The 21,136-nt window shown below is 40.9% G+C and overlaps 1 protein-coding gene across 1 annotated transcript in view; it reads right to left on the bottom strand.

Moving 5' to 3' along the window:
* Window positions 1-21,136, bottom strand: part of ZZEF1 (zinc finger ZZ-type and EF-hand domain containing 1) — an 88,239-nt gene that overhangs the window by 48,200 nt on the left and 18,903 nt on the right. Inside the window, exons 7-22 of the mRNA XM_070735165.1 lie at window positions 19,937-20,053; window positions 19,657-19,835; window positions 18,469-18,567; window positions 16,595-16,686; window positions 15,644-15,792; window positions 13,933-14,044; window positions 12,709-12,924; window positions 11,742-11,842; window positions 8,558-8,727; window positions 7,363-7,493; window positions 6,979-7,049; window positions 4,651-4,765; window positions 2,585-2,744; window positions 1,959-2,080; window positions 1,738-1,860; window positions 670-836 (exon numbers count right to left, since the gene is read on the bottom strand). Coding sequence (XP_070591266.1) covers window positions 670-836; window positions 1,738-1,860; window positions 1,959-2,080; window positions 2,585-2,744; window positions 4,651-4,765; window positions 6,979-7,049; window positions 7,363-7,493; window positions 8,558-8,727; window positions 11,742-11,842; window positions 12,709-12,924; window positions 13,933-14,044; window positions 15,644-15,792; window positions 16,595-16,686; window positions 18,469-18,567; window positions 19,657-19,835; window positions 19,937-20,053 — 2,124 coding nt within the window. The remainder of the gene's footprint in view (window positions 1-669; window positions 837-1,737; window positions 1,861-1,958; window positions 2,081-2,584; window positions 2,745-4,650; window positions 4,766-6,978; window positions 7,050-7,362; window positions 7,494-8,557; window positions 8,728-11,741; window positions 11,843-12,708; window positions 12,925-13,932; window positions 14,045-15,643; window positions 15,793-16,594; window positions 16,687-18,468; window positions 18,568-19,656; window positions 19,836-19,936; window positions 20,054-21,136) is intronic.

Raw genomic sequence — 21,136 nt, 5'->3', positions numbered from 1 at the left:
GAATCCGGCCAGCAGCTTCAAGCGGGCGGTGGGCGGGAGGGGGAGGCAGGAAGGGCTCTGAGTCAGAGGCCTCCCCGCCTCCCCCTCCTGCCCACCGTCTGCTTGAAGCTGCCGGCCGGGAACCTGCCTCCCCCCCCCCCGGCCCGGTGTGAGGCAAAGCGCTGGGGGAGGGGGGAAGTCAAACTCCGGGAGTCGCCCCTCCTGCCCCCCCGGCGGCTTGAGCCTCAGAGCAAACGCCGAACCTGAACACGGACTTCTGAAAAAGTCTGGGTTCAGTATGCCGAACCCCCAAATTTGGCACAGACCTGAACTATGTAAGTTCAGTTCGCCCAACACTAGTTGTAACATTTGAGACAAAGTTGTACACCGCCCCAAGTTTTTGGATGCTGATGCTGATGCTGATATTGATGCTGATAATGATAATGATAATAATAATAATAATAATAATAATAATAATATGTTATCAGTCAAAACCATCCATTTGTCTTCTTACATTTGGTTCTAGATTTAAAATTTCTCACTCTTGAGAAAGCAGAGTCCTAGAACTGGTCCAACCTAAACAATCTAAGAACCATCTCCTTTTTTTCAGTAGCTTCCAGAATGCAGCCAATAAGACCAAAAGGAAATGTTAACAAAAAAAAAGCATTAATACAGGATTGATCAACTTGCCTCCGCTCCGTTTCACATCTTTCATCAAACTCTACTTCAAAGCAAGTTGCTCCTGGGCACAAGAAGACAGTGACATCATGGCAGTTGTTATTATAGTTATGGGGAGATTCTGCTGTCCATGTTCGTAGTACCACTGGCTGCTCCTGCTGCCAGCTTTCTATACCCATCTGACACAAATAAAACCACAAAGGAGGAGCAGATATCAGTTAACTCTCTGAAGCTTTTATCTAGGAAAACAATTGGGGCCACTTATGCAGTGGGCACATGAAAAATTAATCTAGACCCTCACTTTAGATCCTGACTTGTCTGATAGCTATGGGCTGCTCACTCAGTGATCCGTTTCTCTAATTTAAAAGCTGTATCTGACTTTCAAAATTGGATTTTCCTATGCTGATTGTCAACAGATCTTCATATGTCAGATAAATCTATAATTCAAGTGAAGCTTCTGTAATATTTTACAGATTTTGGCACATGCTTTAAGCAGGTCAGAGAAATATCAGCCACAAGTAGCATAGTTGGAAAAATGGAGCAGTACAGAGCTAAGACTCAATTAATGACTGAATAAAAACAAATTTTTTGGATACATCTTTTCATTCAGAGCTTGGTAAAGTTTACAAAGTACTTGCTCTTCCTATTTTTCCCCAATATAATATTAGCACGAGATAGTTGAACTAGGGGGAAAAAAACCCTGACTGGCCTACGAAGATTCTATGATTCAGAATAAACTAGGAACTGGGTCTATCACTCCTTATTTAACAAGCGAGCCACTACCCCAGAATCTCAGGTTCTCTCTCTAAACTCCCAGGAATGTACTCCACATATTTTCCTAGTCCTAAAATCTTTCAACAGCCTATCAGCATTTTGCAACAGATCCTGGAATGGAACAGGTAACCAAAAAGCTGAGATACCAGAAGAATATGTTCCAACTGAAGATATGAATTTCCTAAGTGCCCAGGAGTCTGTAATCTACTTAAGGACTTCACTATGAGTTCTTATCCACAGTGTATTAGCATTTAATCAAAAAAATGAAATATTGTTAAGCATTTGTATTTTTTTCTCTCAGGTTACCTTATTTGAACAAATTTCCGACTCTGCAGAAAGATCATTCAATAATTTTGTCAATGTGCCAATATCCTGCAGGAGGCTCCTATGGGGGATGTCTAAAACGCAGAAATCCTGCAGAAAGATCATCTAAGAGAACACACAATGTATCTGATGTTAACACTTACAAAAAGAGGCACCAAACTGAAAATAGGCAACTGCTGTAGGAACCCATTCAGCTCACTCACCAGCTGACGAACTACCATGGCAAAAACAGAGTTGCTTAATTTTTCCACAGTGGTTTTCACACTGTATTGAGAGAGGAGAGACTCTAAAATTGTCTTAATGTTTGACAGGAACTCTTGCACATCTAGACCAAAAAAAAAAAAAAAGAGCAAGTTAAATATCAGCAACAAGATTCTGTCACTGGGTGCCCACTAAATATACAGTGGTGCCTACTGCCTTTACTTATGAACTTAATTTGTTCCGTGACCAGGTTCTTAAGTAGAAAAGTTTGTAAGAAGAAGCAATTTTTCCCATAGGAATCAATATAAAAGCAAATAATGTGTGTGATTAGGGAAACCACAGGGAGAGTGGAGGCCCTGTTTCCTCCCAGGAGATTCCAAGACAGACCCCAAGGAGGCTTCTCCCTCCCTTTTCCAGTTACAGTTTCGGAGGCTCAGGTTTGTAAGTTGAAAATGGTTCTTCAGAACAGGCAAAAAAATCTTGAATATTAGTGTTCTTAGGTAGAGGTACCACTGTATTGAATTACATCTCTTTTCATTTTAAAACAGACTGACACATACATCACTTTAGAGAAGGGTAGCCTAAATTGTTGGTGAGCACTTATGATTATGTCAGATACATTACTCACATTTTGTAAGGATTTCTTTGGCAAGATGTTTAGATGATGCATCGCTGCCTTTAAGTTGCAAGTAACACCAAGACAGGAGACTACCCTGTACTGACCAGAATAAGGATGAGAGAACAGGGCCAGTATCTTGCAAGACAACGTCCTTCATCAACATTTCACACTGGGGAAAAATTGGTTAAGTTCAAAGCTGTTAGAAATCAAAATTAAAAATTAAGCAACTAGAATAATATACACACTGTTTTCTTGGCTGTATTGAAAAATTCCAGCCCCATTTTCTCAAAGAGTATGCCAGGTACAAATGAAGGCTTAGGGGTTATTTACCTCTGAGATGCCACTCTTGAATTAGAACAACTAACTAACTGGGGGAACGGGTATTCAACATCACATTTTCCCCATTTATTATTTTTAAATGCATCAACATAACAGAAATTGCACTTTTAAGTCTAAATAATTAATTAAAGAATAATTAAGTAGGGCAGACATTCGTTTGGTAGTCAATAGCCACTGAGATGAACGGATAAAGGATCATAAAGTGAGTGGGATAACATCATATAAGTAGTCTGAAAATGGCTATTTGGTTTTTCTAAACAAAATAAAAATTTGTGAAGCAGCATTGGATCAAGTTTAACCACATATTATCAGAAATCAAAATGAAAACAGTTTGCTGACTATCTAACATTTTAACTTGATCATAGTTCTTTCAAATATGTGTAATTATGATTAAATATAATTTAAATGAAACCAAATCAGTTTTCTGCTGGTTCTTTCTCCTGTTTGGGAAGGGCAATGATTAATTCAGATCTCAAATGTCAAATGTGACACTTCACCCAGAAAAATTAGGCATCCTTACTACACCATTACTTTACAATCTAAAATAGATTAATTTTAAAATGGTGTAAAATAGTGCTATGGTGAAGTCAAAGCCATCATTTGGAGTTGTAAACTTTGGACTGCCACAGGAGAATAGTATAATGGTCATTTTGAGGGGTTGTTGCATAAGAGGGAAAGTTATTAGCCACAACAAATTCCTTTCTTGAAGTCCAAGGTCATCCTTTGTTCTGCACCAGTGAATGTAAGGAGGAGGTCGATGGAATCCCTGCAACCAGACTGGTTCTTGTGATGAACTTGTAGGTGTGGGGACGAGGGATGAACCTTAACCTGGGCAGGATACTGGAAGGATGTTAGTATCGGGATGGCAATAATGTAACCAACATGGCTCTGTTAATAAATCGAACCTTGGATGAGAGATTTGGACTGGAATCTGATTTATTTCTCAGATGCTATTTGGGGTACTAACAGCTACTATATCAAGCAGAGGTTAATACTAAATACATATAAAGTTTCTGTTTAGTTTTAGTTATGCAGCTCTATTGGTAATTAAATGTGTCAGTAATTTTCTGCAAATTCAGTCAATATTGTCATCTCAAGAATATTTATTGCGGGGGGGGGGGGGCGGACCTGATACACCTATTCTGTAACTATTCTGTAACTATTGGAACATATTGTCAGAAGTAGACTTCCCAGAAACAATGTACAGTGTTTCCTCAATTTTCACGGGTCTGAACTTTGCGAATAGCCTATACCACGGTTTTTCAAAAATTATTAATTAAAAAATACTTCACAATTTTTTTCTATACCAGTTTTTCCCGCCCGATATCATACGTCATCGCCAAACTAATCATTTTTGCAAATAAATAACAAACAAAAAAATTATTGTTAATAAATAATTATGTTTATAAATATCAGGATCACTAAGTGTCTTATTCAATGGTGAGTACCAGTAATAATGGTGAGTAAATGGTTGATAAGGGAATGGGAAATGGTAATTTAGGGGTTTAAAGTGTTAAGGGAAGGCTTGTGATACTGTTCATAGCCAAAAATAGTGTATTTACTTCTGCATCTCTACTTTCGGAAATTCGACTTTCGGAAATTCGACTGCATCTCTACTTTCGGAAATTCGACTTTCGCGGGCGGTCTCAGAACGCATCCCCCACAAAAATCAAGGGAACACTGTATATAGGAATTATCACATCTATATGGAAAAAAACATTTTTAAAAACTACAACCTCTTTTGACATCACCATCAGGAGGGTCTTCATCACTGTTAGCACTTGAGTGACATCAACATCTGCCGAAGTTCCTTTATCTGGTAATAGCAGAAGTCCACCTGGATCCTGATCACTGACAAAGAACATTTCCATAATCATGTATTGTTAATTACCAAGTTCTCTAGAACAGGGATGTTGAACTCAAGGGCTGAGGGCTAGATCAGGGCCATAGGGTCTTTAGATCTGGACCACGGGTCACCCTGGAAACAATGAAGGACAGGCCCACAGTACCTCTGCTAACAAAAGTGGAACTTTCCAAACGCAGCCCTCCCAACTGCGTTTTTCCTGGCAGAGCACCTGGGCCTTTGCAGGCATACCTGAAACAAGTGATGTTGAGATGGCCATGCCCCGCCTGGCTATTTTTTTTAAATTTATTTATTTCGTCTAGCATGTATTAGATAACAGATATGAGTACAAGCATAACTATGAATACATGAAATGGATACAAATAAAAGATAACATTAGGACAGGGATGGCAGGGATGCTATGCCCACCTGCCCCTCCCCCGAGCAAACTCAACCTGGATAAGACGGAGTGGCTGTGGGTTCTGCCTCCCAAGGACAATCCCATCTGTCCATCCATAACCCTGGGGGGGGATTATTGACCCCCTCAGAGAGGGCCCGCAACTTGGGCGTCCTCCTCGATCCACAGTTCACATTAGAGAACCATCTTTCAGCTGTGGCGAGGGGGACTTTTGCCCAGGTTCGCCTGGTGCACCAGTTGCGGCCCTATCTGGACCGGGACTCACTGCTCACAGTCACTCACGCCCTCATCACCTCGAGATTCAACTACTGTAACGCTCTCTACATGGGGCTACCTTTGAAAAGTGTTCGGAAACTTCAGATCGTGCAGAATGCAGCTGCGAGAGCAATCATGGGCTTCCCTAGGTATGCCCATGTCACATCAACACTCCGCAGTCTGCATTGGTTGCCGATCAATTTCCGGTCACAATTCAAAGTGTTGGTTATGACCTATAAAGCCCTTCATGGCATTGGACCAGAATATATCCGGGACCGCCTTCTGCCGCACGAATCCCAGCGACCGATTAGGTCCCACAGAGTTGGCCTTCTCCGGGTCCTGTCAACTAAACAATGTCGTTTGGCGGGTCCCAGGGGAAGAGCCTTCTCTGTGGCGGCTCCGACTCTCTGGAACCAGCTCCCCCCGGAGATTAGAACTGCCCCCACCCTCCTTGCCTTCCATAAACTCCTTGAAACCCACCTTTGCCCCCAGGCATGGGGGAATTGAGATATCTCCCCCGGGCCTATACAATTTATGCATGGTATGTTTGTATATATGTCTGATTAATAATGGGTTTTTTAAAATGTTTTTAAATTATTAGATTTGTTATGAATTGTTCTATTGCTGTTGTGATCCACCCCGAGTCTATGGAGAGGGGCGGCATACAAATCAAACAAACAAACAAACAAACAAACACAACTTTGATGCGGCCCTCAATGAAATCAGGTTTGATACCTCTGCTCTAGAACATCCATTTTCAAACAACTAGAACTTGCAACTAGTTAATCTTCAGATCAGTGCTTCCCAACCATGGCCACTTCCAGGCATATGTATTTCAATGGGCAGAATTCTTACCAATGGCCATGCTGGCTGTGGATTTCTGAGAGTTGAAGTGCGCATGCCTGGAAATTGCCAAGGTAAAAAAAACCCCACCCTACTCCAGATAATGCAAAATTCAATGTCAGTCACCCCAGCCAGTGTGAGCAATAAAAAGGGGTGCTAGGATTATCATTCAGCCAATTTGATCTAGTGGTTATCACACTAAGCTAGAAAGGAAGAAAATGTGAGTCTTCGGAGAGGGGCGGCATACAAATCTAATAAATGAATGAATGAATGAATGAATGAATGAATGAATGAATAAAGTCTCACTTTAGCCATGAAAGTCAGCTCAGTGACCATGGGCTAGTCAACCCAACCTAAATCATAAGCTTATTGTGGGGACAATAGGAGGAGGAAGGCGTGCTGAATATTGTAAAAATTATAAAAGTGGGATAGAAACAAGAAAAAAAATATAACAAACATATGAATGGTTCAGGTTCTAAAATAGAGCCATGTATTTTTCAATCCTTATGGCCAAAGTTTATCTTTTTAAGTAATTCAAATGAAATTCTTATATTAATCATCTCTCTCTCTCTCTTTGTTTCTTGAATCAGGAATTTCATTCTGATGATCTGCAAGTTCATAGCACAAAATGACAGATTTGAAAATGTTAAAAAAATATGCCAATGAGATAATTCAGTCAAGAAATGTAAAGATTAACTTGCTTACCTAAAATAAGCACAAAGTGATTTGAAAGTAAGTTGCGCAGATGGCTTGTGTTTCTGCTCTGTAATATTATTCTGTAGAATAGAAAAGGCTCTTTTAAAAATAAACAAACTTTTGGCAACAGAAAAAATAAACCTCAAAGGATTTGTTGAGTAGATGCAAAATGGCACTGACGGAATTTACTTAACTAGATAGCGTTATTTACAACGAACATGTGCAAGATAAAATAAAGTTAATAAATATTACAACTAATAAAAATGTGTTGCTGGTAGGAAGGTTGAGGTAGATTGGACAGAAGTTGCATGTATAGAAATAATCTAATCTTTAAAATTACTTTTAAGTAACAGATACAACAAAAGCTACGTTTCACCGACCTACACAACATACCAGCATTGCAAAGAGTTGCTCCCGCCTGTTATGTCGATGGGGGAAAAAGATGGCCGCTCCATTGAGTAACGTGTTAGTCACTTCCTGCTTCAGAGTCTTCAGCGGTGTGGACTCACTGTCACTGTTAACAACTGTGTGTTAAAAAAGATAAAAATATGCTGACCTAATAAACCATTCTTAATTTCAATTCCTTTTTCTCCTGTTTCTATTATAACTTCGTGCAATCTCCTCTCATACTGGTCCTCCTCAGTTTACAACAACCACTGAGCCCAAAATTTCCACACAGTTCCCATAGTTGTTGAGTGAAGTTGTTAAGTTAGTAACGCACAGCTGATATCTGAATCTGAATTTCCCCATGAACTTTGCTTGTCAAAAGGTTGCAAAAGAGGATTGTATGATCCCAGGACATTACCACCATCATAAATATGATCCAGTTGCCAAGTGTTTGAATTTTGATCACATGACCATGGGGATGCTACAATGGTAATGAATGTGAAAACAGTCTTAAGTCACCTTTTTCAGTACCATTGTAACTTCAGTTATTAAACAAATTATTTTAAGTCAAGGACTATCTGTATTTCCTCTTTAAGACCCAAAAAGAAGATACCAATTAAAGGAATCTTTGTTTTGTAAGGATAAATTACAGTCCACTAGGTGTGCAACAATTTCAGCAGCTGTATCAATTTGTGATGTCTGCAAAAGGCTGGGAGATGTTATGACAACACCCAGCCCAACAGAAATCACCCAATATGAAGTGGCTTAGGATTCAAACTGGATGAATGGGCTCTAGCAAATGAGAGATTAAGTAGATATTACAGATATTCTTATACACAAGGTCTTTGACTTCTTTTATTCTGTGAGTTAGAAGGAACTGACCACAGTAAGAAGCTAGTAGGGAGACTATAAATGGGTGAACTTTGGATATAGTTAGTTTTTCTCCTTCCCTAGCAGAAAGTAAACTCAACTTCAACTGTCAGTCATCTTGGGATCTGAGATTAGGTATCTGCCACAGAAGCAAGGATCAGTACAGGATCCTTGTTCCCAGAAATTTCATAGCACGTGCATTCCCTTTCCCATAGCTCCTCAAAGAATTGCCAGCTACCCTGTTCTATAAATGCCTCACACTATTATATTAAGGGAAGGAGTTGCAACTACATGGAATCCATGGACTGCAGTGAAAGATGAGAAGAATCACCTTCACACAAATGTCTATAAAGCTCCTCGGCTGCTTCTGTACTTTCAAGGGTTGTTTTCTGAGCAGCTTTCTCAGTCTTTGCAGCCTTGGCATCTGATGTAAGCATTGAGAAACAACTCTGGAGAAGCTGTAAGAGCATGGCCTGGGCATCGATGCATTCTTCTCTTAGGCTACAAGGAGAAGCCACAAAATAATTGCTATGAAACTATGGTTAAGACAGTAATTCAGTGTTTAAAAAGCTTTCCCTAAACATAATCAAGCCTAGAACCTTATGTTGTGTAACTTCCTACAGGCCAATCAGCAGAAAGTCTGTATAACACTTGGTTGTGGGAGTTAAACACCTCTGGAAGGCCCTGTGTTAGATTCTGAAAAATCTGGAAAATCCAATACAGTGGTACCTCGTGATACGAACCCCTCTTCATACAAACTTTTTGAGATATGAACCAGGGTTCGGAATTTTTTTGCCTCTTACGAACTTTTTTTCACCTCACGAACCTGCCGCCGCCGCTGGGAGGCCCCGCCTTCAGACTTTCGTTGCAAGCCAAGCGCCAGTTTTTGCGATCCTGGGATCCCCCGAGGCTCCCCACCATGGGAAACCCCACCTCCTGACTTCCGCAAAAACGCGATGCTGTAGGGAAATCCCAGGAAGGGAATCCCAGGATCGTAAAAATGGGCAGAGTGGGGGGGACAAAAACAGGAAGAAAAGACTCATGGAGCTCAAGGGAGGAGAAAGGTGTGGGGGAGATGAGCAGAGTGGGGTGGGAAAAACGGGAAGAAAAGACTCATGGAGCTCAAGAGGGGAGAAAGGTGTGGGGGAGATGAGCAGAGTGGGAGAAACGGGAAGAAAAGACTCATGGAGCTCAAGAGGGGAGAAAGGTGTGGGGGAGATGAGCAGAGTGGGAGAAACGGGAAGAAAAGACTCATGGAGCTCAAGAGGGGAGAAAGGTGTGGGGGAGATGAGCAGAGTGGGAGAAACGGGAAGAAAAGACTCATGGAGCTCAAGAGAGGAGAAAGGTGTGGAGGAGATGAGCAAAGTGGCTGGGCAAAAACGGGAAGAAAAGACTCATGGAGCTCAAGAGAGGAAAAAGGTGTGGGGGAGATAAGGAGAGTGGGGTGGGAAAAAACGGGAAGAAAAGACTCATGGAGCTCAAGAGGGGAGAAAGGTGTGGGGGAGATGAGCAGAGTGGGAGAAACGGGAAGAAAAGACTCATGGAGCTCAAGAGGGGAGAAAGGTGTGGGGGAGATGAGCAGAGTGGGAGAAACGGGAAGAAAAGACTCATGGAGCTCAAGAGGGGAGAAAGGTGTGGGGGAGATGAGCAGAGTGGGAGAAACGGGAAGAAAAGACTCATGGAGCTCAAGAGGGGAGAAAGGTGTGGGGGAGATGAGCAGAGTGGGAGAAACGGGAAGAAAAGACTCATGGAGCTCAAGAGGGGAGAAAGGTGTGGAGGAGATGAGCAGAGTGGGAGAAACGGGAAGAAAAGACTCATGGAGCTCAAGAGAGGAGAAAGGTGTGGAGGAGATGAGCAGAGTGGGAGAAACGGGAAGAAAAGACTCATGGAGCTCAAGAGAGGAGAAAGGTGTGGAGGAGATGAGCAGAGTGGGAGAAACGGGAAGAAAAGACTCATGGAGCTCAAGAGAGGAGAAAGGTGTGGAGGAGATGAGCAGAGTGGGAGAAACGGGAAGAAAAGACTCATGGAGCTCAAGAGAGGAGAAAGGTGTGGAGGAGATGAGCAGAGTGGGAGAAACGGGAAGAAAAGACTCATGGAGCTCAAGAGAGGAGAAAGGTGTGGGGGAGATGAGCAGAGTGGGAGAAACGGGAAGAAAAGACTCATGGAGCTCAAGAGAGGAGAAAGGTGTGGGGGAGATGAGCAGAGTGGGAGAAACGGGAAGAAAAGACTCATGGAGCTCAAGAGGGGAGAAAGGTGTGGGGGAGATGAGCAGAGTGGGAGAAACGGGAAGAAAAGACTCATGGAGCTCAAGAGGGGAGAAAGGTGTGGGGGAGATGAGCAGAGTGGGAGAAACGGGAAGAAAAGACTCATGGAGCTCAAGAGGGGAGAAAGGTGTGGGGGAGATGAGCAGAGTGGGAGAAACGGGAAGAAAAGACTCATGGAGCTCAAGAGGGGAGAAAGGTGTGGAGGAGATGAGCAGAGTGGGAGAAACGGGAAGAAAAGACTCATGGAGCTCAAGAGAGGAGAAAGGTGTGGAGGAGATGAGCAAAGTGGCTGGGCAAAAACAGGAAGAAAAGACTCATGGAGCTCAAGAGAGGAAAAAGGTGTGGGGGAGATAAGGAGAGTGGGGTGGGAAAAAACGGGAAGAAAAGACTCATGGAGCTCAAGAGAGGAGAAAGGTGTGGGGGAGATGAGCAGAGTGGGGTGGGAAAAAACGGGAAGAAAAGACTCATGGAGCTCAAGAGAGGAGAAAGGTGTGGGGGAGATGAGCAGAGTGGGGTGGGAAAAAATGGGAAGAAAAGACTCATGGAGCTCAATAGAGGAGAAAGGTGTGGGGGAGATGAGCAGAGTGGGGTGGGAAAAAACGGGAAGAAAAGACTCATGGAGCTCAAGAGAGGAGAAAGGTGTGGGGAAAATGAGCAGAACAGGGTGGGCAAAAACAGGAGGGAAAGACCCATGGAGCTCAAGAGAGGCTCTTTTCGCCTTGCTTTGTTGGGACTGCCACCTCTCGATGTCACTCCCCCCACTCCTTCGCCTCAGCTTCGTCTGCCAGCAGCTTTTTTTAAAAAAAAAAAGCCTTAATGTTTTGGATTTTCCTAATGGGCTTGCACGCATTATTGGCTTTTCCATTGATTCCTATGGGAAACATTATTTCATCTTACGAACTTTTCACCTTACGGACCTCGTCCTGGAACCAATTAAGTTCGTAAGACGAGGTATTACTGTACTTATTTTAAGATTTTTTATTTTTCTCAACTGTACATTGATTTCCTTTTAACAGCAGCATTATGCCTGCTGATAATTGCAAATGTGGTTTATCATTTATTATAACATACCAATTTCACGTCTTCCAATCTGCTGATTTGATACACCCAACAGGGCACTGTGATTCTACTCACATATTTGACAATAGACCAAAACTGAAGATTTTGTTTACTATTAATAACCACCACAATGATAATCCAACATTCACCCAACTACACTGATTTTGTTTAGTATAATGGAAAAGGACCTACTTTTGGTGAAGTTTACTATAAAAATTCCAGAATAGCTTTAAATCCAGGCCTGTGAAGTCCAGATACGATTTATACCGCTGACCACTTTCCTTCTTCTGAACCTATAAAAGGAATTACTAAATAATAAAATGGAAACAATTTTGATATGGAATAGATTTTGCTGGGACAGAAAGCGCAGCTTTTAAATAGAATGAGCGGGAACTGATTTTGCATCATGCATTTGATGACCTGCTATTTGCTGAAATGGAATCCAATCCCTGAAAGCTGCATAATGCATCCAAAAGTCTGAAATGGATCATATAATTATGCACTTGTCATTATCTAGGTTATACCATATAGTTATTGAGTACTTCTGAAGGATATTCAAATGTTAGGGAAATCGAGTCTAAACATCATTAGGAGCTGTATTATCATTCTAGATAATCTCTTTCTAACCAGACCCCACTGCTGTTCCCAACGATGATGGAAAAAACTCAGAGCTTTAAATGCAACAGACCAAATAAAAATGCTTCAAATTGCAAATCTGCATTTTGAAGAGAGTGCAATCTCACTCTGGTTAATAGCAATAGCATTTTGACTTATATACCGTTTCACAGTGCTTTACAGCCCTAAGTGGTTTACTGAGCCAGCATATTGCCCACAACAATCTGAGTCCTTATTTTACCGACCTTGGAAGGATGGAAAGCTAAATCAATTTTGAGCCTGGTGAGATTTGAACTTCCAAATTGCAGGCAGCTAGCAGATATATACTGCAGTACTGCATTCTAACTACTACACAGCGACAAAGCTCCTTTAATAATTCTTTGATAATTCCTCTGCATACAGAATGGGTTTTATTGAAAATCTGCACCATTTTATATTGTCTTTCTGACAAGATCCTTTGTTTATATGAGCTTATTAAAACTTGTTGTCAATGTGTCTTTACAAAATGCTCTACAGAAGTTACAGTGAACAGAATTCCACATACCAAGTCTTGCGCAAGTTGTTGTATGAAGGACAGAGTTTTTAGAAGAAGAGTCATCCCACAAACGGTATCGCCATTTAGTCTGTCACATTCCCTACAGATTTTGTTTCTGCTGGGTTCTTCAGATGCTGACCGAATATAACCAAAGACACTTAAGCCTTGTACTCCGAGCCGTTCAGCTTTCTCTTGCCTGGTGCATAAGAACTTTATCATCAAGTACTAGGAAAGAACAGAAAATAATCATGAATCTAAACAATTTTCATTTAAAAAGACTAATTAATTTCACACTAAGATTTACAAACACAATCCTACTATGAAATATGCTTAGCTATGTTGTTTGATCCACTTTCAGTATGGTCCTTCCTGGCAATGTCTAACAAAGTTGAGATATAGACCACATTGATTTAATATGGATAGACAAAGCTACCCAGGATTTTGGCTTAGCTAGGAACAAGGAATGAACTGCAGCATTGACCCAATTGGCTCCTTCTGACAATGGAAGTAGCCAACCACAGACATATATCCGGTGGTTTGTTTATTAAACCATGTGAATAAGGAAACCAAGATTACACATGCTGAGGTGGCCAAAGATCTTCCTGGAATGTGCCTGTCAATCTCTGTGCTCTCCCTGCCCCCAAATTAAGACCAAACAGCACATTAATACATTAATATCTACAGCCCAGGACAACACACCATACCATACCATCAGTGGTGGGCTACTGTCCAGACGGGGGAGTGGGGGACAGAGTGGGGTAGCAAAAATGAGCATGCAATTGGCACTGAAAGATGTTGAAAGAAAAAGCAGGGTGTCCTGCATAAGCCATACCCATAGTGTGGTAGTAAAAATTGTGGTAGCCCTTCGCTGTATACCATACCAGACACCGGTCTTTCATGCTAAAAGGTAGGATTAAGTTTCCTGTTATAAGACAGGAAACATTGGAGATATTTAATAATATCCAAACCAGTATGTTTTTCTGTTTGCTTGACCTCCAGGACTTTTGGTTTGGCTAATAAGTCCAACCAAGAAGTTGAGAGACAGTATGGTACAGTGTACTTTTCTTTAAAGCACCAGGGTATTTGGGGTCAATTACTCTCAGCTCACTTCCTGTTGTGAAAATAAAATTAAAAGGAATATCCTCACACAAGCTATCTTGAGCTTTCAGAGGAAAGATGCCATACACACACACACACACACACACACACACACTCAGAGACAGTTTGTTTTACCTTGGATGTTCTACACTGTTGCATTTTGACTTCTACTTCATCCCATTCGTCTTCCATTTCAAACCATCCAACAGGATCTTCTTCTCCAAGTTCATCACATACAGTGCTACTTCTGGAAAACAGGCAGTATTAAAAAAAAATCAACTTTATAACTATGTACCTCCAGAGGGCTAGAATAAAGGGTTCCCAGTACTGAACACCTTTTTCTATGGAAGATTCAAAGGAATGGAAAGACTGACTGAATAATCAAAAAGCATTACTGCGCTAAGGATAGACAGGCGTGCCCAACCTTCTACTAGACGTGGAAATCCAAACTAAATCATCTACAACTCATTTCTATTTTGTCTTGAACACATTCTGTGTTCTCTGCGTAACTGAATCATCTACAACTCATTTCTATTTTGTCTTGAACACATTCTGTGTTCTCTGCGTAATGCGTTCCGCTGTCACACTGCTTTTACTGTTAGCAAGAATTTTCTAATACTCAGTTGCAGTAATAACTAAAATCCATTATTCCAGAGCCAGCATTTTGGGATTATTCAAACAGGTTCTGTCCCAAAGGTGCTTTTTCAAGAAGCAACTGGACTTTGTTTTATTTTCTTTGAAGATGTTTCGCTTCTCATCCAAGAAGCTTTTTCAGCTCTGAGTGGATGGTGGGGAATGGAAGCCAGCCAGTCAGAACTGAAGAAGCTTCTTGGATGGGAAGCGAAATGTTTCTTCAAAGGGAAAACAAAACAAAACCAGAAAGTCCAGTTGCCTCTTGAAAAAGCACCTTTGGGATAGCCATGGCCTGGATGACTGAGAATCTCCATATACATAAACAGGTCCTGATCCTTTCACACTATAAGATTCACAACTGTCTGTTTAGTGACCAAAGTTACAAGAACATTAAAAGAAAGAAGACTTACAACTGGTCCTTGAACTTATGACTACTGCAGCATCTCCACGATTGCATGATTAAAATTTGGCCACGTGACAACCAGCACATATTCATGATGGTTGCAGCATTCTGGGTTCACGTGATCATCACCATTTGCAGCCTTCCCAGACAGCTCCCAATAAATGCTGACAATGTGGGGAAGCCAGATTCAGCTAACAGCCTTGTGGTTCATTTAACTACTACCACTCCGAGTCCTCAGAGTGGGGCGGCATACAAATCTAATAAATTATTATTATTACAGTGATTCACTTAGAAATCATGGCAAAAAAAGTCATAAAAATCAGGCACAACTCACTTAACAACCCCCTTGTTTTATCAATGGAAATTCAGGTTCAAAGTGGGGTTGTAAATCAAGGACTACCTGTATTTTTTAAAGGCAAAGATATTCATTCTTATCATTCCTTTTTAGCATGATTTGTGCAACGTGACATGACAAGAAGCACAGGCTAGAACTGATCTTGTGGATCAGTTGGTCAGATGTGACACTTGAAGCTGGAATTGGCTGTTAGGATGGTGTCTTCTGTCTCAACAGAGTGCCAATGTTTAGTTTTCAGGGAAACTTCCTCAAGAGTCAAAAAGTCTGCATAGAAAGCCCCAGAATCAGTTGTTGGATCTTTTCAGTTAAAAAGAACAAGTAACCAGTGATAGACAGAGCTTTTGTTTACTGAGCTCCCGGGGAGTTACTGTCAATAAAAGAAGCTTATAGGCTAATTTAGTAAAAGGCAACTTAACATAATGTGTTAATGAGGCACATTTGCTTTAATGTTTTACCTTGTTTTTAAGAAGTGTCGAAAATCCTCTAGTTTCCATTTGTCATAGACCTCAAATCTTTTGAAATGCTCATCTGCATGAAATTTATCTGAAGAGGAATTGTAAGCAAATACCAGTCCACATCGAGCTCCAATTGCACCTCTCCGCACCTATCAGGGGGGAAAAAAAGGATGTTTAGCATTGCACAAACCAAGAGGAGAAAAACGAAAAAATATCTTCTGATATTTGCTCATAAAAACTTCATATAACTGTACTCTATGTAAATAATACTCTTCTGAACTTTCTAATTGATTTGAGAGATTATTGAACCCATTCATAAAAGTAGAGGATACACATGTTCACTACTTATTAATTTCATAATCCTCCTCCTCCTTTTAGCCCTTGTCTATCCACTGCAGGATGAAGGCCTCTTCCGCATGGTTCCAACCAATACAGTCCTGAGCTTTCCTTTGCCAATTGGACCTGCAACACTTGCCGATGTTGTCAATGCGTCTTGTTTTAAGTCTCCTTCACGGACACTTTTTAATCAAGTGGGATGTATTCTATGACTGCCTTGATCCATCCGCCATCAGTTCTTCTATGTGACCAGCCCATTTCCATTTCAATTCTTAAATAAAATATTATTATTACTGTATTATTATCGTTATTATGGATTCCCTACTCCAAAAAACCCCTATTCCTATTGTTAATATTTTATTGTTTTATTTAGAGATCTTCGAACTTGTCAGCTTTAACACTTATGGACTTCAACTCCAAGAATTCTCCAGCCAGGATAGCTGGCTGGAGAATTCTGGGAATTGAAGTCCATAAGTCTTAAAGCTGCCAAGTTTGGGGACCCCTGTTTTAAAGCTTACAAGAAACGAAGTGAGCTGAAAAAATATTTTACTGATATTCATGCAATTAAAAACAAAACAGAGATTCGCACAGAATATTTAAGAAGTGCATTCAGACCTTTATTCTGATTTGTGTGACCTGGAAGGCTGATTCTGTCCCAGATGAGAGAATGATGCTGGCCTGTCTTTTTCCGGTCTCTGTCAGGAAGCCTTTGGATAAAGCGGAATATGCAATAACTTATCTGGAATGTTCAGAGCAAACTTTTCCACCTTGAGACCATGCAATTGGTGTGCACATTAATTAAAACTTAACTGTTTCTAAGAATTAAGTTCGAAATTTGAATGTGCTCTTGCCGCACGAATCCCAGCGACCGATTATGTCCCACAGAGTTGGCCTTCTCCGGGTCCTGTCGACGAAACAATGTCGTCTGGTGGGTCCCAGGGGAAGAGCCTTCTCTGTGGCGGCCCCAACCCTCTGGAATCAACTCCCCCCCGGAGATCAGGACTGCCCCCATCCTCCTTGCCTTTCGCAAACTCCTTAAAACCCACCTCTGCCATCAGGCATGGGGAAATTGATTCCCCGGGCCGTTCCATTTTATGCATGGTTTGTCTGGGATGTATGACTGTTTTTATTTTAAGAGTTTTAAACTGTTCTTAATTCTTTGGATTTGTACTGTGTTTTGTTGTTGTCAGCCGCTCCGAGTCTCCGGAGAGGGGCGGCATACAAATCTAATAAATAAATAAATAAATAAATAAATAAATAAATAATAAATAAACTTGCTTTACTCCTCATAGCTGGCTAGTGTATAAAATGCAAAGATGATTCTCACTTAATGTCCACTCATTCAGTCCCTATTCAAACTTACAACAGCACCAAACAAGTGATACTTAGGATTGGTCCCCAAAGTTCTGGGCGGATGTATGTTATGTGATCATAATCTCGGTGCTCGGTGACTGGCTCCCATTTACAACATCACCAGTATTTCATGGTCATGTGATCATTGTTTGTGATCATGATTGCTGGCTTCCAACAAGCAAAATTAATGGGGGAAACCAGGAGGAGGCTGCAAATGGCAGCTATATGATGTTGCAGGAATTGCCTAACAGCAGCAACCATAAGTTGTGTCATTGCTGTCACTAAGCAGCATGGTCATGTGCAGTTGTGCTTTATGATTGTGCCACTTAGTGATGGAAATTCCAGTCCCAATTGCTGTTGTTGAGCGAGGATTAGTTGTATTTCAAGCCACTGTTATACATCCCCAGTTCTACTGCAATATGCTGAATATGGAGTTGGCACTGAAGGACATCTAAAAGCTTTCAGTTGATCATAACATGTCTGAGAAAATGTTTAAAAATGCCTGTTACTTGGCATATTACTTTTGTTTCCAGCCTCAATTTAAATTGTTGGCTTTTACCACTATCATATTAAATAGTGTATGATCAAACCACTTTCTACCGTGATGATGGCTGTCTTGTTAAATCATACATGTCATACATTTCAGTATTGGGCTGCCCCAGGGATTGCCGATCCGGTAGCGGAAACGGCAATGCATGCGCATCTGTGCCTGCCCGCTGCGCCCCAGCACAATAATTTATTTATTTATTTAATTTATTAGATTTGTATGCTGCCCCTCTCCGAAGACAGAAGCAAAAAATCACTGAAAATTTCTGAAATCTCACGAGGACGCTTGTACGTGCGAGAATTTGGTGATTTTTGGCCTTTCTTTGCTTCTGCACATGCGCGGAAGCAAATTCTTGCATGGGGTGCACATGCCCACCACCACCAGGACTGATCCGGTAGGGAAAGGTAAGTGCGGCCCTTCAGTGACGTATTTGTATTGTTGTTTGACATTCTTGCTCTTTTCTACCTATTGGGTTTTTAATATTCTAAATTACTGTTTTATTGTATGGCTCTTTGATATTTCTGTCGGAGAAAAAAGGCAAGATATGTTTTTTACTGAGTTGAAAAATAGAATCAAAGGAGGACCTTACCATCTCCTGTCCATGGTTCCACAAGCATATTTTCAGGTCCTGATTTGTCTTCCTTCCCTTTGACATCACAAGCTTGCAGAGTTAGCTGCAGGGCGGTTCCTGGAAAAAGCAGAGAATCTTTATGAAGAGACACAGGGTGCCCAATTGAGTCTCACTGAACAGAGATGAGATTAGAATGACTCAGAGTAACCTCTACTCTTTTGGTTTAAGGTGACATGGATGACTCCAGGTCCAACATTTACAGCGGAAGTATGTGGTTGAAAGAAAAACTTAAATGTATTATCTTTCCAATACACGTCCAACAGTACACGTGTTGCATTACACTAACTGTTCAAGAAACACTTATGCAGGTTATTTTATTTATTTTATTTTGTTTTGTTTTGTCAAGTACATATTGGAGGTATGTAAAGATATAATAATATTCGTATACATAGTAAAAAATAGAAAGAAACATTAGATATAAATAGAAAGAAACATTAGATATAAGAATATTCATATTCATGATACCAGTACAAAATAAAACATTAGGACAGGGGACGGAACGCACGTTGGTGCACTTATGCATGCCCCTTACTGACCTCTTAGGAATCGGGAGAGGTGAACAATAGATAGTCTAAGAATAAAGTTTTGGGAGTTAGGAGATGATACTACAGAGTCTGGTAGTGAGTTCCAGGCATCAACTACTTGGTTACTAAAGACGTATTTCCTGCAGTCGAGTTTGGAGTGGTTTAACCTTAAGTTTGTATCTGTTGTGTGCTCATGTGTTGTTGTGGTTGAAGCTGAAGTAGTCGTTGACAGGAAGGACATTGTAGCATATGATTTTATGGCTTTCATGGTTGCAGGAAATGGGACTATTAAATATGGGAATAGAAATGACTCGACTTTCAGAGGCCTCCCACATTCATTCCCCCCTTTAATTTGCTCCCAGATATTGCACCATACAGTATAAAGTGGGCCATCTTGTCATCAGATGTTGTCAGTATAATCTTAGAGGTGTCTGGGATACTGGAAAACTTCAGGTGGCCTGTAGGCTGCCTCTCTGTGTTGTGGTTTGTGGACTGTGGAAGGCTAGCGGAGAAACAAAGCAAAACTCCTGGTAGCAACAATAGGTTAGCTGCCAAAGTCTGGCACAGATCGCCACAGAGAAGACTGAACATCCCCAAGCCCAAAATTTCCAGCAATGTTTACCATATTTGTAGAGCAGGTTCTGCCTGACTGTAGCCATGGAAGTAATTAGAGAAGCAGCTTTATAAGTAGTTTCCAAGTGCCCAGCAATCGTGCAAAGTGAATTCAATACTTTGGTCAGGCTCCCTCTGGCCAGAGAAAAAGCTAGCAGTGTAAGTTCAACTTCTGGAGAGGCACAGTAACTGGAAAGGAAAAATAAAGTTTAATTAAAAAAACCTTGCAATTTATTCTACTTTGCCACCGTCCTCCCCTTTTTTATATTCTAGCTTAACCCTTATCATACCTGGTAATTCCCAGGAGAAAATTGTCCACTTCTTCCAAAACATTGGAAGATAAGAAACTTGAAATGTCTGTGGAGCCTGGAGATAGAGACAGAGGTGGCATATGTTGCAATGCCTTCCTAGAAGGGAAGAGAAAGAAAAAGAAGGCCATTAATAATTGCGTCAAGTCCATCACAAAAAGACAGCCACAATGGGTAATATTTGCCCAAGAATCTGGCAACAGAGGAACGAGGGACTTAATTACATTTGCCTTTACTTTGTGTTTTAGAGATCTCTGCTTGTTTTTAGCCATTCAGGTTCCTGAGAGCAGATTGTTAATTAATACTTGAATACCTGCCTTGTAACAGGCTCAATCAGGAGAGCTTATTCTACAGAGAATTCAAGGAAATTAATTTCTTACGAGAAACAAAAACATCCCAGCTTGCAATCAAATTGGCTTAATTCATGCCATCTAGTCCTGTGATGCACTTCTAAGTATTTCTCTGAAGAACAGAATTCTTTATTGGCCAAATGTCATTGGACACACAAGGAATTTGCCTTTGGTGCATATGCTCTCAGTGTACATAAAAGAAAAGATACATTTATCAAGAATCATGAGGTATAACAATGATTGTCATAGGGTACAAATAAGCAATCATGAAAAAATCAATATTAATTGTAGGGATATAAACAGCAAGTTAGTCATACAGTCATAAGTGGAAGGAGATGGGTGATAGGAACGATGAGAAGACTAGTAGTAATAATAATGCAGCCTTAGTGAATAGTTTGACAGTGGTGAGGGAATTATTTGTTTAGCAGAGTTCATGAAAAAACTGTTCCTTTGTCTAGTTGCCCTGGTGTGCAGTGCTCTACAGCGTCGCTTTGAGGGTAGGAGTTGAAACAATTTATGTCCAGGATGCGAGGGGTCTGTAAATATTTTCATGGCCCTCTTTTTGACTCATAACGTATACAGATACTCAATGGAAAGCAGGTTGGCAGTAACTGATTTTTTCTGCATTTAAAAACCGGCTGATCATCAACGTGGTTATCTATAAAGTAGCATTTACAGTTTATGGACCTTGAAATCTTTTGGCCACTAGGCTAGAATATCTGTAGGTTGCCTACAGCTTTTACTTCACTCTATGAAGGCAGGGGAAAAGGTAGTTAGTGACTAAGTTAATTGCATAACTTTATACAATTTTATTTTTGAAAATAATACCTTA

The sequence above is a fragment of the Erythrolamprus reginae genome, chromosome 1 (genome assembly GCF_031021105.1).
Source record: "Erythrolamprus reginae isolate rEryReg1 chromosome 1, rEryReg1.hap1, whole genome shotgun sequence".
Taxonomy (NCBI): domain Eukaryota; kingdom Metazoa; phylum Chordata; class Lepidosauria; order Squamata; family Dipsadidae; genus Erythrolamprus; species Erythrolamprus reginae.
This window is presented reverse-complemented; position numbering and strand designations above follow the sequence as displayed.